At 40.2% G+C, this 17,881-nt stretch overlaps 1 protein-coding gene across 1 annotated transcript in view; it reads right to left on the reverse strand.

Moving 5' to 3' along the window:
- The window catches only part of GFRA4 (GDNF family receptor alpha 4), a 426,992-nt gene that overhangs the window by 25,032 nt on the left and 384,079 nt on the right, over positions 1-17,881 (reverse strand). Inside the window, exons 4-5 of the mRNA XM_063457596.1 lie at positions 16,506-16,586; positions 8,000-8,345 (exon numbers count right to left, since the gene is read on the reverse strand). Coding sequence (XP_063313666.1) covers positions 8,000-8,345; positions 16,506-16,586 — 427 coding nt within the window. The remainder of the gene's footprint in view (positions 1-7,999; positions 8,346-16,505; positions 16,587-17,881) is intronic.

Genomic DNA, 17,881 nt, shown 5'->3' on the forward strand with positions numbered 1-17,881 from the left:
GCAGTGGTCTGAGGTGCTGGCACACCCAGCCTGGTTTTTATTACAGTCTTTGCAAATACAGGACCGCCCACAGGGTGGTATAAAACAACCAATCACATCACAGTTACATCCCACATATTCCCTCCCCTTATCCTGAGAGCAAACTCAATTACACATACAGTTAAAACATACCGTATATACTCGATACTCAAGTCAATGTCTGTATTATGGCAATTTGCATTGCCATAATACAGACAGGGGGCTGTGGGGGCTGCAGAGCGGTTACTTGCCTCTCCTGCAGCCCCTGTCAGCTCTCTCCTCCTCCGCGGCGGTCCATTCAGCACCTCGGTCAGCTCCCAGTGTAAGTCTCGTGAGAGCCGCGGGGTCATAGTGCGGCTCTCGCGAGACTTACAGTGTGAGCTGACAGAGAAGCTGCACGGACCGGCGCGGAGGAGAAGGGAGCTGACAGGAGCTGCAAGAGAGGTAAGTGCTTCCTGCCAGCCCCCCCCCCACTGAGCTACCAATGCCACTGGACCACCAGGGAAGGAGAGCCCCCCTCCCTGCCATGTATCAAGCAGGGAGGGGGGACGAAAAAAAACTAAATAAAATAAAAAATAATAATAATTAAATTAAAAAAAATTATAATAATAAAACATTATTAAAATAATTAAAAAATAATAATAAAATTGCCCACCCCCCACCAAGGCTCAGCTACACACACACACACACACACACACTGCACTCATATACACACACACTGCATTCATACATACACACATCACTCATACACACACTGCACTCATATACACACACACTGCATTCATACATACACACACATCACTCATACACACACTGCACTCATACACACACGCTGCACTCATACACACTCTGCACTCATACACACACACTGCATTAATACACACACTGCATTCATACACACACACTGCATTCATTATATACACACACTGTAAATAAATATTCAATTAATATAATTTTTTTAGGATCTAATTTTATTTAGAAATTTACCAGTAACTACTGCATTTCCCACCCTAGTCTTATACTCGAGTCGATAAGTTTTCCCAGTTTTTTTGGGTAAAATTAGGGGCCTCGGCTTATATTCGGGTCGGCTTATACTCGAGTATATACGGTACTTTTTACCCAACTTTCATAACTCTAAAACCATATATCACATTCACATAAAAAAAATGCATTTTCACAATCAATCCATTCAGGGGAACAACATATTAAAAAATGGCATGAATCAGACCAGGGGTTCAAAAGTTAGTAAAAGTATCTTTTGGGGCCTGGCTGGCACATGGCTATCTGGCCCAGACCGGTTTTACAGAGCCCTATATCCTGGAGACAATGGGAAAATAATCCAATTATATCCAGGGATAGAGGCAGACTCCATTAAGCACATGGTTGCAAAAACACATAAAATTACACAATGTTACAATTACTACATAAAACATATACATGCAACATATCCCCAGATAGCTTAGGTCTGAGCGCACATTATTGAATGGTGCTCAGACCACACACATACAGTTCAATTGCCATGGAGCTAAAGTCTTTCCCATAGTCTTTCATTATATGAATGGGCTCCATGGCATAGCTATCTGGGGTATCACCGCTCACACAGGGCAAGTACCGAATGACCCCACTGTATTTAAAGGGCCAGAATGAGTGACATACACTCTGGTATGGCTGACTACTGTTTTTAAAGGGCCCAATCTCCCAGGGCCATAGTCCAAAGGCAGCAGGTGGGCAACCAGGCTCCTCCAATGCAATGTGGCGAGATTGGTCTTGTCACATCATTGTAGAGCAAAAACGTGACAGAGAAATAATATTACATTCTTCATGCTAGGATGATCACAAGCTTACTCTAGTATGTGGGTTTATAAAGAGTTCTGGAGACTTTACTGCTATGCCACTGAGCTTGCCAACATGTGTCCCGGTAAACCCATGTCTATTTTTCTCCCCTTCCCCAATGCTATGACTCGGTGCTTTAAGGCATGTGACTGCCGGATGACCCAACAATATTTGGTTAATAGTTAGTAATCAAGATAAGGTCTCTCTAATGTGCAGCTGTGGTGGAAGGGACATAAGTCGTTCAGTTAAGGGTCAATAGTTGTGATATAAAAATCAAGCCACGGTATCCAAGTCTGCGTGCACCTGTCTGTGGTACCTTTAAGTGTCGCAGTCAGGGATTCCATAGCTTAATTCCACTCTACCTTCACTGTCCATTGTTGGAGAGATGGCACACCCGATCTCCTGGTCCTTGTACCTCTTCTTTGGTGGTCCTCTGTTGCAGTGAACAGTGGTGAGTTTACCATACAACACAACCTTAGGTAGATGATGAGCTTCTATCCTGGAGACATGCCCCGCACAGCACAGCTGGGACTTCAAAAGCATTGCCTTGATGCTGGTGGTCTCTGCCTGTTTGAGAACTTTGATGTTGGTGATTAAGTCATTCCAATTAATGTTAAGGATTGTGCGGAGGCAGCGCTTGTTAAAGCAGGTGTGGCTGTAGGTAGCCCATGACTCAAAACTGTACAGGAGAGTCTTCAGTTCAACAGCTCTGTACAAGCTGATCTTTGTACCTCTCTTCAGATACTTGGTGTTCCAGACTCTGTTATACAGTCGGCTGATTGCTCTGTTTGACTTTGCCAGTCAGCTATCTATCTCTTTGTTGATTTTGGCTACAGAGCTGTTAAAATTAAAAGTCAGCCTGAAAAAGACAGAAGTACTCCACCAGCCTGCATCTCATGAAGATTACCATCATCCCTCATCACCATTGGCGAGAGCTGAAGGCTTTTTATAAACTTCTTTATACAGATTGGTGTTTAATTCGTCCAAAAGGTGAGATGGGAAGTGTCATCAACCTAGAATCCCTAAAGTAATGCCTAACCTTTGCCATGCACCTCTGGGTCGATAAGGACAAATCCAATTTTGAGTGAGTTGGAATTTTCCCTACCGATATTCTCCTGTTAGCATTACTGTACTCAGAAAATTAGTAAATATGATTTTCTGTTAAATCTCCCCTTTTCATTTTTAGCTGTTTGTTACAGTAAATAATTTGTTTATTGTCTTTTTTTCACATATGCACTGTGAGTATTTTTGTTTGTGATAAATGGTCCTTTGCCTGATATTAGAATCCCGTTATGTGAAGAGACCTGTTTAGTAGTATTTTTGACTGCATAGATATTTTGCTAGCTTGTGTTTTTATTTTAAATCTAATATGATTAGGGCAACCAAAAACACACCATTTATAAATTGCCATGGTGGTAGAAGCTTTTATAGGTGTGGGTGGTGCAGGGTTTTTAGTCTACTGCAGACAGGTATTGATTTTTAACCCTTTCACCACCAGAACCAAGTCACAGACACGCATGAAGTTCCGTGAGTTCCATATATTTATTGTTCTATCAGTAAAATAATTCTGCTGTAGGTAAAATTCCCTTTTATCAATATATACGCGTATGCATGAGTGTGTTTACAGATTTCACCCAGTGTGAACATTATATGGTAGCAGCAATTCATTGTGATAGTTTTCAATCTAGAAACAAACTTATCTCACTAACTTGATCTCTCTAATGAGGACATGGATCTTCCACATGGAACTGTACCAAACATTTGATAAAATGTAAGTAAATTTCAGCCTGCTGATTCATACACTTACTTGTAGCCCCATAGAATGCGTATCTGATAGGTCAACATGATCTGTCCTTCACAAATCCATGTCGACCGCTACTGACATCACTGTTCAAAATATATCCCTCATAACCCTTCAAATATATCTGCACAAGACATATCAGGCTAACAGCATACCTCACAAGTGTCTTCATTTTGGAGGGACAGTCCCTATTTTTAACCCAAATCCCGCCATCCCTGTTTGCTATCCTAATATCTCTCTTTTCTACGAGCTCCATATTGTTGATCTGTCTGAGTGTATTACAGAGCTCCACAGGAATAATACTCATAGTAATATGTTTTTAAACTGCAATAAATGTGTTTTGGAAAACAGTCTGTGTGTGTGAATAAGATTCATTGTTTTAGTTGCATAAATTGTTATTAATTTAGTCACCAGAAATGTCTCCAAACAGCCCTGGGCCTGGACAGACCCCACTCACACCCCACACATTAAAGTGTCCCTCTTTGTACATTTGAAATGTTGGGAGGCATGCAACTTAGATTTGAATCCCTTGTGAAATACAGACACTAAATCTGCTTCACACAAAATATTTTGGAATCAGTACAGAAAAATGGTTTTGTTGTAACAGATATCACTAAAACAGCTCTCATATATATGCATATACAGATTCACGAACATAGCAGACCTCAGAAACTCTCCGATTTCCAGACCGTGTCAAAATTGCCACAGTTAACGGTTCTAGGTAGCAACGGTATACAAAATCAATACTAAACCTTCAATGATGATTATGCTCTGATCCTACAACATTGCTCTCTCGCTCACAAAACAATTCTGCTTCTGTAAACTATCCAACCTTCCGCATAACTTCACCACTTTCAACTATTCTTTATCCGCCTGTAGCTTTAACTCACTCCTAATTCATTATCCCAAATCATTCCATGTCTTTTATTGGCACACATGACATCCACACACGCTCCTAAGTCAATCAGTAACAGTAACGTATTTCTCTTGCACTGTCACACTAGGCTATCCTCCATCTCATTAATTCTACTTTAACACTCCTGGTACTGGTACTATACAGGTACTGGTACTATAACACTAGGCAATCACTGAAATACCTAATTAACCTCTCTCAGCCTACTAGAATGATATCCTATGCCATCAATATGTGCAAATCCAAATGTTCGTTCAATGCCTCCTTCTCTGTCAACTTACCATTTTCTTCTCTACATTCCACTGATAACGTACCTCCTAACATTTCAAATGGACAAAGAGGGACACATTCATTTTAGGGGTGTGAGTGGGGGTGTAGCCAGGAAATTTTATGAGACTTACTAATCACAATGTATCTTATTTACATAGACTGTTGTCTAAACACATTTATTGTAGTATAAAGACACATTACTGGGAGTAATATTGCTGTGGAGCTCTGTTATAGACTTACATACACCAACAATATGGAGCTCCTAGAAAAGAGGGGCAGAGGGATTTGGGCCCAAACTACATCTCTTTTTGAACAATCTTATAGCATACATTTAAGTGATACTCAATTTTTTTAATCCCACCTCAATATGTTTTATTTTTCTCATATTTTTTTTATAATTCTTTGTTGTGCATGAGATTAACAGAAGTTCCTGCAATGCCCCACAGCAGTTACAGGGTCATCATTATACAGGACAATTCAGTTGCAAGGCACGTGAAATAACTGCACAGTTTTGAGAACAAAGGAGAGAGTTTGCCCAGTGTAAAAAAGTCGTTATAGCATTAAGTAAACTGGCTATGTGCATATGAGTGATTACAATAAGGTGGTTAGTAATAAAAGGGTTAACAACGAGTACCTTCTCATATTTAGCTCCCTAGGAGGCCCCCAATTTAGTGGGATAAAAAGCGATGCAAGACAGAAGCAGAAAGAAGTAGCATTAAATTATAGGACAGATAAGTCCCTCACTGAGTTTTGATAACAGACAAAAGGTGCCCAGTCCAAGAGCAGAGTTCATCCTATGCCCTCCATGGGCAGAGCACAGTCCTGCAGCAGGGAGGTACATGCAGGTTCCTGAGGTTGGTCCAAGCCAAGGACCGGGTCAGGAGCCCCTGCAGCCCCTCTGGGTCTCCACTGGGTTCAGCTTTGGTCTGCAACAGTTGTACCTTCGACACTTGATGAGTCCCAGCGTTTACCAGAACAGAACTTGCTCAAGTATATACAGCATGGGTAGTATAATCCCCACCTAGGAATAGGATGATGCCAGGAAGTAATAGATGGGAAAATAAAAGTATAAAGTTTTATACTTTTATTTTCCCATCTACTACTTCCTGGCATCATCCTATTCCTAGGTGGGGATTATACCACCCATGCGGTATATACTAGAGCAAGTTCTGCTCTGGTAAATGTAAGTACATTACTTACCTCGCCATTGGAGTATCTTTATTGTATTTACTCATATATATGTCCTGCAAACTGCACTTCATTTGAGCCATTTGGGATGCCTACACCATCATATTTCCTTACACGGGGATTGTTCCGTCCATGCGTTATAACAGCTGAGTTCGGAATTAGCTCAACCAAATGTGAGTAAAACAACATAAGATCACACACCATTTATTCATTGTGCTGTTCTTTATTTTTTAGGTCAAATGTGTATACAAGACCTCTGTACGTGTTAATTTCTGTACATAATCTTTGGGCGCGGTTTCTCTCTATTTTTCCAATTCTCACTATCCACAAGGTGTGGGAATCCTTGTATTAGTTACTGCAGCCCATTTTCATCCTGTGTCATACTATAGTGAGCGCCTATTATCGTTCTTTTTACACCATTGATAACATGTAATCGCAACTCTGCCACCATATTTTCGATCCCTCACCCCATCCTACTACCTTCACCTCAAAAATACTGCTCAAATTGAACCATTTCCCAATTATTATACCACAACAGCTCAAGTTAATTCTCGCATTCTCTTATATTTTCGATCATCATATTCCTCCAGTCCTTTAAATTATTTGAACTCCTCATCTTTAACCCCTTAAGGACTCATGACATGTGTGACATGTCATGATTCCCTTTTATTCCAGAAGTTTGGTCCTTAAGGGGTTAATGATTCTCTCAAAAGTAGTCTCATTAAAGAGACATAAACCATGCTCCACAACTCTCTACTTCCAAAGCTCCTGAATAGAATAAACAAGCCGCCCATCACATTTATTTTATTCATATCATGCAATGTTCTGCGTCAATCAACATCTCCTTCAAGAGATGCACTGACACAATGAATTTCTATGGGGAGGGTTCGGCGTTTCCATGCAGAGAGTGGAGATGCCAAATGTTGGCTATGCAGTCTTTGCAGGACCTTATCCAGGAAGTCCCCTTGGTGGCCTTAGATAGCAATGTAAACATTGCCTTTAATTAGAATTTACAGCCCACCGGACTACCTTTTTTCTTTGCTATTGGTTTAAAATAATGGAATATAATATGTGGGGATGCTTTAACCAGAAATACAGCCTCCTCACACACAATCACCCCACAGTCTCCTCGACAGTCACCTGCACAGATTCCTCCTGCAATCCACCCCTACAGTCACCCATCACACAATTACCCTCATAGACATATTGCCACCCTTTACCACACATACAACCTCCACAGACATAAAACCTCATAAACATTCTCACCCTACACACAATCTCCATACACAGTTAAACACAACACACAGCCTCACCATAAACACTACACATAAAAAACAGGCCCCTCCACAACATAACACAAGAGGTTCCCCTGCACATATATAATCTCAAACACAGAAATACGTGTGACACAGACACAGACATACAAAGAAAGAAATATACATTTGAGACACAGGAATACACTCAAAGATGCACACACACACACACACGGGTCCTCACTGCCAGACACATGCTCTCGGGCACATACACAGATACACAATGCCAGACCCAGCCAATCAGAAATATACACAGTCGGTGTCTATCACATTGTATATTTGTGTGCATGTATCAATATGTGTGTATATGTGTGTGTGTGCCCATAGCGGCAACATGGCTGCAATATATATAAGCAACTAATTCCAGACTACAGTTTGAAGTGTCTATGTTACATATTCATACATATATATATATACAAATACGTTTTTTTTATGAGTGTGTGCGTGCAAGCAAAATATTATTTTTTGTTTCCAATAAATTATGTGCTATCTATCATTACTGAAACCAAAAAGAAAAAATGTAAACATTACTTTTCAGGACACCCGAAATACTGGGGCTGTTCTATGTTTGCAAATGACTTGTTAGTAAAAGGGTTAATTATTTGAATAAAGCGCAGCTCTCGTGATAACAGAGGACAGACATGCTAACAGCAATGTTCCTACCTGCAGATATAGTTATCCTTGCATGAGTCCAGAGGTGTGAGGCAGTTCGGTTTCTCCTTTGACTCATACGAGCAAGCGGGGACAATGGTTTGTCTTCTCCTCTCGGCACAAGCTGTGTCCTCACATGGGCAGAAGAGCAGTTCATTGGTGTACTCAGCTGGCACTCGGTCAAAAAACTTCCTCAAGGCTTTGTGGCACTTGGAACGGTTACAAAAACCAGTCCGAGTCGTTTGTCGAATGCACATAGTAACATAATCCGTTCGCAACTTTTGGCAAGTTTCATCTACATTGCAGGCCTTGGCCGCATCTAAACATCGATTAACTTGTGTAACTTCATTCTCAGAACCTGTAAGACAGTGGAAAAATATATTATTTAGCAGAATGCTCAGCCAATAATAATTGCAGATATATCTAGTTTAGTATATTTAGTCTACAACTGCTGAATCAGGACATTTATATTAAATAGGGTTTTTTTTACACAACCTGTTAACTAAAGGTTAGTTATTAGTTATGCTATTTGATTTACGTCAAATGCCAGCCTGCCCTGGGCAAATAAGAACAAGATGCAAATGAGCATATTGAACTATCAATTGTTTTTAAATGTTTTTCTTTCCTCAAACCTTCTATTTAATTTGCATTTGTTCCTCTTAACCCCTTAAGGACCAAACTTCTGGAATAAAAGGGAATCATGACGTGTCACACATGTCATGTGTCCTTAAGGGGTTAAAGTACCGAACATAACAACCTTTCTTTGTGGGACTATTGGTTCCCTTCTATTACTGTGACCACTGCCATCCCCCTTTGGTAGCAAAAATAAAAGTTAAAATAAATTTACTCACCTCATTTCCGGCAGCGCAACACCTCTTGTAAAGGTGATTTGTGATCTCATCCAAGCCAATGCTCATAGAGAAGCATTGGTGGATGAGATATACATGTGCGGCCATACTCCACACTCCTCCAATCCCATGCTGCTATGAGTTTGACTCAGCAAAAGCTCCCCTAATTGGCTGTCAGAAAGAAAGTAACTAGAGGTGTACTTCACCCTTCCATGTAAACAATGCTATTTTATTTTTTTAAATTCTTTATTTTTGATGTGCATAGTAGTAACATAGGGTATGCAATAGACACTGTTCAAACAACCATGGCATAGCATATCACATGAAAAAAAGTGTATGTATATCAGCATGAATTTTTAAGTGGAAGACAAGAGAAACACAGTGAAGTTTAGGTAGGACAGTACTGTGAGATTAATTGAGTAGCCAATATACACCGAGATTATTTAGGTTAATGTTAGAAAATCCCCAAGAGGCCCCCCTCAAAACTAGGTGTGAGTCCCACATTGAAGAGTGACAATTTCCATCCCCCACTGCCTGTGGTGATTTTGCTTATTGTGAGGACATATATTTGCCAGGTATGGTAAGTTATTCAAGTCATCACTGAGCTCAGCCAATGCCGTGCTGGGGCAGCTCAGAGTCCAGCCTTGAGAGTCCCAGTGCTGGGACCAGCAGCCCCCCTGTCTGGAGACATGCAGTGGGGTGCCAACAGTGGAGCAGGCCCAGTGAGGTCCACTGGGTTCTTCCTGGGGGTAGCGGTAGCCTTGGCTGGAAGCTGGACTTATGTGGAGTTGGCAGTTTCTTGCGATGGGGCCCAGCTGTTTCCAGTTTTGATCATGTAGGTGTGCATGCAGGCGGGAGATGTCTTCTTTTGCAATGCCATTTTTGGGCACTCTTCGCCTGTAGAGTTGCTGGAGCTTGATGGGAGAGTGTAGGCAGCACCCTGGGTTAGTACTTGTCTGCATTGTGTGTATTAGACTTCCACTCTCCAAGTTCAAATTTCCTCAAAAAGACAGAGAATATTTTATTTAGCCTTGCCAGGTCATATTCCCTTTCATGCTTGGGAGTGCACGTGGCATCCGCCATTGTGCATGACTCCATGTTTGCAAGTGGCTCTCATGGCTTCCCGACCTGTATCCAAAGCAGGTGGTTTGCCTCTCAGGAGTGGACCGGGATCACCCCCACCGGTCCGGGGGTGGAGCGCAGTGTGTCGGTGGATCCGCACTGGCGAAGAAAGGCTGAGGAGAGCGGCTGCCTCTCCCTGGTTCTGTCACTCGCAGGCCGCGGTGAGCCACCTCGGGCTCCCAATTATAGAAAGCACTCAGGTAAGGTAGCAAGAGGTACACCAAGGTACCTGTAACTCGGGTAGTGCACCCTGGCATATACACAAGCTCAATATTGGTGAGTATTGTCGGATAATCGGTAGATACAGCGGGAGTCCAGCTAACATGCAACCTTTCAGCCTGCAGGTCAGGCTCCGCCCCAACAATGCTGTTTTTACAAAACGGCAATGATTAACAGGAGCACTACACCCACACCACTTCATTGAGATAAAGCGGTTTGGGTGACTTTAGTGGTCATATAATATCACAATGGCACATTTCAAACCTATTCTCTCCTTGATGTTCCTTAAAAATATTATTTAATTTTTCCATATGTTGGGCTAGTCATCTACCGAATATTTCGTACCCCTTGCACTGTGTTTTGAATTACACAAAACTCGCTGCTTGTGATTTAAATGTTTACTTTTTTATAGGTTGCAGTTTCATGAGAATTATCCTTAATACTCTAAAACCTACTAACACTTTGCATTAGGATAACTTCAAAGATGCCTGGGGCTAGGAACTCTGCTCACAATGCAGCCTGCACCTATAACAGATCATTTAAGAGGGGAAACTGGAGAACTGTGCTTCACCCGTAACATTTCCAACTCCTGGCTCACTCTCTGGCAAATTATGTTAACATTAGAGTCGGCAGAACTAAACATCTCATTCAACTATGCGGTAAAAAAGAGTAGGTAAGATAAGTCTGTACTTTTGGGTGTCTTAGATCTCCTCCCACTGGTGGGTGAGGAACTGTTAACCCAAAACCCAAAGATACACGTGGTGCATAATACGGAATATATGCCACCTGCTATTCGAGTTTCAAAGTAAATTCCAAGTGAATTTCAAATTTAGGGTCAAGATAGTAGAAAGTCATCTTTGCTCCCAGCACCCTTCTCCTTTCAGAATTCTAGCAGCAGAACTGAGGGCCTGCTCTCCGGAGCAAGCTATCCAGCTTACTCAGTGTGGACTTGTTGCACAGTCTGAGAACTTACTGGCAGAGAGCTAGCACTGTAGCTTCAAAACCAAAATGTTCTTAATAAAAGTGGTATCAGGAACAGGTAGAGGGGATGATACCCTTGCTTGAAAGAAGAGGCATACAGAGGGGATGATACTTGGGGATGGTCTGGAAGAATGATTGGGCAGAGGGAACGTTAGCTGCCAGTCCAGAGGGCAAGACCTGAAGAATCGCTGTTATGGTCCTTGCTGCCAGAAGAGAATGGATGGAGAATATAGGGGGACAAGTGTGGATTGCCAGCTGGGGACTAGTCACACATGTTCCTACTACACTCATAATGTGTGACTTTGGAGCTTAGTCTGTCCCTTAAACCGCAAAGCTGATTTCTAGTTCCCTAAGCTTTCTTCACAAAAGTACAACAGCACCAGGTTATTTTTCTACGGCAGGAACTACTACATGTTATTTAACACATTTAAAAAAACAAAACAGTCAAGTGCCAGATGGGAAATCTACCAGGATGTTCTAATTACAACTAATAATAAAAACAAATTGTTTTAATGCACTGTTAAGATTCCGGGCATGTTACGAAGATTGGATTTTACATGTGATGATTGTCTTCTCGTATGAAGCAGAACAATTTCTGACTACTGCAATGTGTTTCTTGAGTAAGCTCCAAAAAAACAGGACATCTGGTCACTTAATATCACCATCCATCATCTCAAGATTTCCTTAGTGCCCAATATTCCATGTGTTTCAGGAGAGGCACTGCTCACAGCGCATAAATCCAAATCTTTCAGCGTAACAGGGATGCACATGCAGTCCTTTTACAACCCTAAGGGAGATGTTTCATAATTGAAAGCAGGTGGTATGTACACAAGTGCTGGGAGTATTTTTGGCTAACTCTGGATTTCAAGGACTGATTTCATCCCGTTATTTCCTTCCCAAGCTTGCTGGGTGGTTTGTAAAATATGGACAATATTCTCTTGAGAGCCTACTGTCCAAAGAGTTTTCCAGCCTCCTACTTTGCAGATTTATTACATTCCGTTATAGAACTGGAGATGTTTTAAAGCTACTCCTGGAAGTGTTTAGATACATGTATTTCATATGGCATAAAGGAACGTAACATGTACAGAATGTAAAGCAATCATTTGTGAGGTCTCTTTCAAAACAACCAGATTATATTTATCCATTAAACATTTTTTTTGTCCTGTGTGTATAGTTAACATGACCCCTAAACAAACCCCTTTTGGGACTCCCCATTTTACAGAGAGCAAGCTCTTTAGAGCAACTTGTTAGATCTAAAAAATGGCTCTTTATGCAACAGAATCTGAAGTAATTTGGTTTAAGAAGCCTGTGATCTCGTAACACCAGCCTTCATAACACAATTACTTAAAACATCTCTCTAAAACATCTCTCACATCTCTCAGGTTTTGTTTTTAAATGAATTCTAATCTCCTTGTTTTTTTTGTTTTTTTAAATTCACATAATTTTTTTTAATGATCCATTAGAGAAAGTAAAGGCTACTTTTTCCGCGTCTACAGCAATTTTGGTAATCAGCGGAGCTTATTCAAAGTTCTATTTCGGTTGCTAAGCTAATTTATGCACAATCCAACAGTCAAAAGAATCCAACTAAAGGACAAACTGCATACACCACGGACAGAGGAGAACAAACTAGAGGTGCCCAGGTAGTGAGAAGAAAGGGATTATAAAGGCAAATAAAGGAGGGTGGCGATGGAAGGGGTGTAATCGCTAAGATACAAGAGGCGTCAGGAAAGTTAACTGAAAGAAAATAACTGTAAATAATGGCTGTGCCACTTTAAACCTTAGACAGTAAATCTGTGACCATAAAGAACAATATAGACTGGAGTTAATCTTCCTTGTTAAGTGCTTATAAAAACACCCTATATTGATAGGTAGTTATTCAGGATGGGGGTGGGAAGGTTTGTCAATGATGTGGTTTGTGTCACTGGTGATGTGCCAATGGGCGGACGGGCTGGACCCACTCAAAGCAGCACATTTGCAGAGCTATGTTGAAGTGATCGATTGAATGCCCTGTGTGCTGTTTGTGTAGTGCAAGCACATTTAATAATTCCCTTACGCTATGTTAGCTGACTTTGCGGCTAGCGAAGTTTTCAGATGGTGAGGCTCATCGTGATCACATGGCCCTGGAGGTCCAGAGAGACAGAGTTGCTGCAAGGGGACTGCCTGGGTTATCAGGAAGTCCCCCGATCGGGATCATGGTTCCAACAAACATGCTTTGCTGTTCTGCGGTGTTTAAGCCCACCCTTTTTTAGGACAACATAGCAAGCCCGCCATCCCGACGAGCTGCCTCACTACACACCTCCTAGAGCCGCAATTGGTCGTGACCATCACATGACTGCCTATTTGATCTGATATCTGATATAAGGAGACCCGGCGAGTGACTCTCTTGGTCTAGCAAATCAATTTGACAAATTTCAATGTGTAAAAACTGAAATGGACAAGCTCTTTATTTATCCCTGTAACATTCCAAAACACCATGAAACCTGCACACAGGGATCATCATTATGCTTGTGGGACATTACAGCATACAAATATATGTGATTTATTGCAGTAAAATCGAAGAGTATGACATGCACAGTTAAAATATCATGCAGAACTAAAAAAATAAAAACATTCTTAATTCATCACACTTTTTTAGATTGTGTTCATATTCAATTATGTTTCATATAAAAATATGTGATGTGAAATGAAAGCACTGTTTCTCATGACCAAAAATATATATATATCATAAGTGTGGGCACAATTAATATGAAATAAATAAATTATGACTGAATAAACATATAGATCAAATTCTAGGTTGTCTACTGGTTTTGTTTTGGTCAGAACTTGTACAGTTGCCTCTGTCCTTAAGGGGTTAAAGAAGAAGATTGTAAACACCTGAACAGTTACAGGCAATTAGCTAACAATATGCATTAATGTGGCACACTGCATTTTCTCTGTGTGAGATGAGATGTACATAGGGGGTTCGTCCGTTTCTATGTAATCCATCCTTAGAAAAAGTGCTGACAAGACACCAAGACCATCTCTTTTACCACAATGTTACTCCGACCACACAAAAGCTTTCAAAGAAAATAAGGCTATCTATTGTAGTGAAAATTGGTCGTGACTAGCAAAAAAGATTTCCATGAAATGTATTGATAGAAAACGCTAAAAATACCCCGATTTGTATTTCAACTATCTTCTCCGTGAAGGTCTTGCAATACATTTTGTTGTTCATAGAACGCGTGACAGACCACATAAAAAGCAAATGAATCCCAGTAATTAGTCTGAAAGGGGTCAAACGAAAGAATAGGAGGAGGATTTAAAACCAAAATCAAAAGCCTCTAAGCAGAGCAAACAAAAAGAGAACACACTTTGTAAAACTGCAATCATGCTTTGAATAAATACCTGTAAAATGAGACAATTAACAGCTTAGAAACGAATTGAACGGAAGCTCAGTCTGCCTTAGTGGTAATAGTGACCTCCAAGTCCTAACCTAACCCTCAGTCTGATCTCTATTAGAGTCAAATAACATATATTTTTTTTATTTCTTAAAGGAACGCTCTACTCTTCATAACCGCTACAGTGCACCATTTTAGGGTGGTTTGAAGTCTTCACTGGGGTTTGTTGGATGCTGCTCCCCATTTCCTCTACATTGGCTAAGAATGTCAGCTGATAGCTCTCAACTAATGAGCTAACCATGCACTCAAAGAACCATAACCACCACGACAATTTTAGAACAGTTTGACTTCTTACTTGGCGTCTACAGGATGCCACTCCTAACCTCCACTACTACTTAGTGAGAGCTGGAAGATCTCTTTACTGAAATAAGCTCAGTAGTGTAGATAGAGGGTCACTAGCTGAGAGCAATCCGCTGACTCTCTTAGTCAATGTGCAATCCCTGAAATGCAGGTTTTTTTTGTCTGCAGCCTGTTCAAAGCCTCCCTTTCTAGCCCTACCCAGACATTCTGTGGCAGTCCAATAACAGACTTCTCAATGCAGCTCAATGAGAAGTCTTTGCAAGGCAGGTGCTCTGGGCAATTGCTGCCTCTTTAGTTTAGCTCCACTGAGATAACCAAACCAGGAAGTAGCATGAACGGTTTTCTGATTGACAATCAGGGGGGTCTAACCAGGTTCATTTTTGAAAGCGTCCATATTAATTGAAATCTGCACTTTTTGTAAAATAAAAACAAACAAAAAAAGAGGTCGCACTCTTCACAGATAAAGCACTTCAGAAAACCAAAGTGATTCATGGGTCTGGACTGTCCCTTTGAGAACTGTAACAGATGATAGGAAAACGTTATTTACAGGAAAGTTACTATAAAAAAACGACCTGATGTAAGAAAAGTATTTATGGTACTTCACATGCAATAGGCTGTGGATTTCCTTTAGTATATTGTTACGGCTATGGATTTGTGGTTTACAAATCTCCACCTATTACAACAAATGTAAATAACAATTTAGTTAGTCGATTATTATTATTTTTTTGTAAATCTTTATTTTTGTCGTGCATAGAATAAAACATACCCCAGCATGCAAGGCCCCAACAGCACGTGCAAGCACAAGAATAAACATAACATCGATAACATAACAGTTGGTCAGCATCGTGAGTAGACTGCACATTTTAGAAGTATGTAAGGAAAGTAGAACAAGTAAAACAAGACATTTTCGCATACGTACATTCGAGTAGAAGACATAAGTGTATCGAAAAATGTCATGGATTGTCAGGTAAGTTATAGGTGTCAGAGCAAACCTGTCAGCCACAGGATAAGTGTATGATAAGGTGAGTGCGGTGTAAGTGCAGACATGTCAATGTGGGACTAATTATGGGAACATGGCCACTTACGTAGCTCAAACTAGACTTATTGTCCCATCAACAATGCAACATGCGGTGACAAACAGTCGTATAGCATATTGTTTAAGCAAGATAAGCATGTCTATGTGTCAGTTGAAATATAGGTAGGTAGATAATCAAATCTCATGGCTGAGACTCCGTGTAACGAGGCTCAGCTTAAGGTAGACCCTATTTATATTGTACCGTCCACATCAGCACTACGTTGGTTATAAATAAAAATACAAATATGGCTGTAATATAGACTATATCAATATCACAGAAAGATAAATGATAATACAGGGATACGTGATGGTGGTAACAGCCAAATAGCAGACTGCAGGGCGTTAGTGGATTATTTTACTCTGTTTTGTTTAGTTGTCCCCTTTTTACAATTATTTATCTATTAAACAAATACACGGACACAAGAGATAGCTCAATGTATTTTGTCTTGGTAAAATACTTTTTTTTTTAAATAAAAAAATAAAATAAAATATATTTTGTACCATTTGCTATACATGATTCATATTAGAACACTTACCTGCTGTGATGGAAGCCAATCTCACATAGTCAAAACCCCTTACAAATGGCTCGTATGGTGAACTCTCTGGAATGCTTATACCTAGACAGAAAACAAGAACCCCAAAACATTTTATTGCAATTTATATAATGTGTCAATAGATTCAAGTAACATCAACTAAACAATAAATAATTACTCTTATTGGCACTAGATCAGGTCATGGATTAAGAGTAAGATAAACTCTTACTGGGATCAAGACTACAAGAAAGTGAACCCACTGGAGACACACCATATGTTCTTCACATCAGTAAGGAGGTGCTGGACAGGTAGGGGATAGAAAGTGCTAGCTACAGGGCAAATCTCCTCAAAATTCTACTTTCGTTTTTTTTTTGTTTTTTGGCAGTCATTCTTTAAGTTAGCTGGAATGATTGTAGTAGTACAATCCAAATGTACAAAGGAGATATAATTTTACTGATAAAAATAACAAAAAATGCTTTGCATCAGGACATGAAACTGCAACCGACAAAGTCATATTCAAGCAAATATAGATAGAACAGGAAACAGGAATAAACTATACTTCAAAACTATATATATATATATATATATATATATATATATATATATTCATATACTACAGTCCCACCGATTATATGCTTATTATATATAATATATGATGATGTTACTACTCCAATACTACAATGCTCAGTTTCTTCTGCTTCTGCAAATGGCATGTTGACTTTGAAAGTCCACTTACTCCCGGCAGCCTTGTCTCTAGATGGAGTTTCTGTGAGCGTCCAAGTATTTTTGACTAGTATAAATCTCTTCTGCTGCTTCCTCTTTCCACTTGCCGGCTTCTCCTTGAGGGAATGTCCTCCCAGGACGATGATATACGTGTTCTATATTTTGCTGCACAGAACGTTTGAGGGGCCTGTACCCCTTTTGATATTCACATTGTTCTTTGTCCTGCTGTTTCGTCAAATAGTTATGCTGGTTTTTTAATATTGCATTTATTCCACATTACTCTGACTCTTTCCTGTCTTCCTCAATCGGGGTCCTTTTCTGGATCAGTAGGCAGATACCCTTCTTGGGTCTCAAGGAACATGAAGTGTTGTTTCTGATTCTCTAGAAGTGTACACTGTTGTTTATCAGGACATTGTTAGCTTTGAGATGTACGATCCCATATCCTAACAATAGTTACTATAGCCAACCAGTCACGACTTTAAATCCAAACACTGTGATGTACTCTGTACTGCCTTTTGATCTATTCATCAAATCATAAGACGTGTTTGGAAAAATCATTCATGCTAGACTCTTACACAGGTATATAACTGTCATTACACCATTTTTACAGGTTTTGTTCTGTTTGTTGTTATTTAGAGTTTACATATGGCCTTTGA

The sequence above is a fragment of the Pelobates fuscus genome, chromosome 6, assembly GCF_036172605.1.
Source record: "Pelobates fuscus isolate aPelFus1 chromosome 6, aPelFus1.pri, whole genome shotgun sequence".
In the NCBI taxonomy this organism is placed as follows: domain Eukaryota; kingdom Metazoa; phylum Chordata; class Amphibia; order Anura; family Pelobatidae; genus Pelobates; species Pelobates fuscus.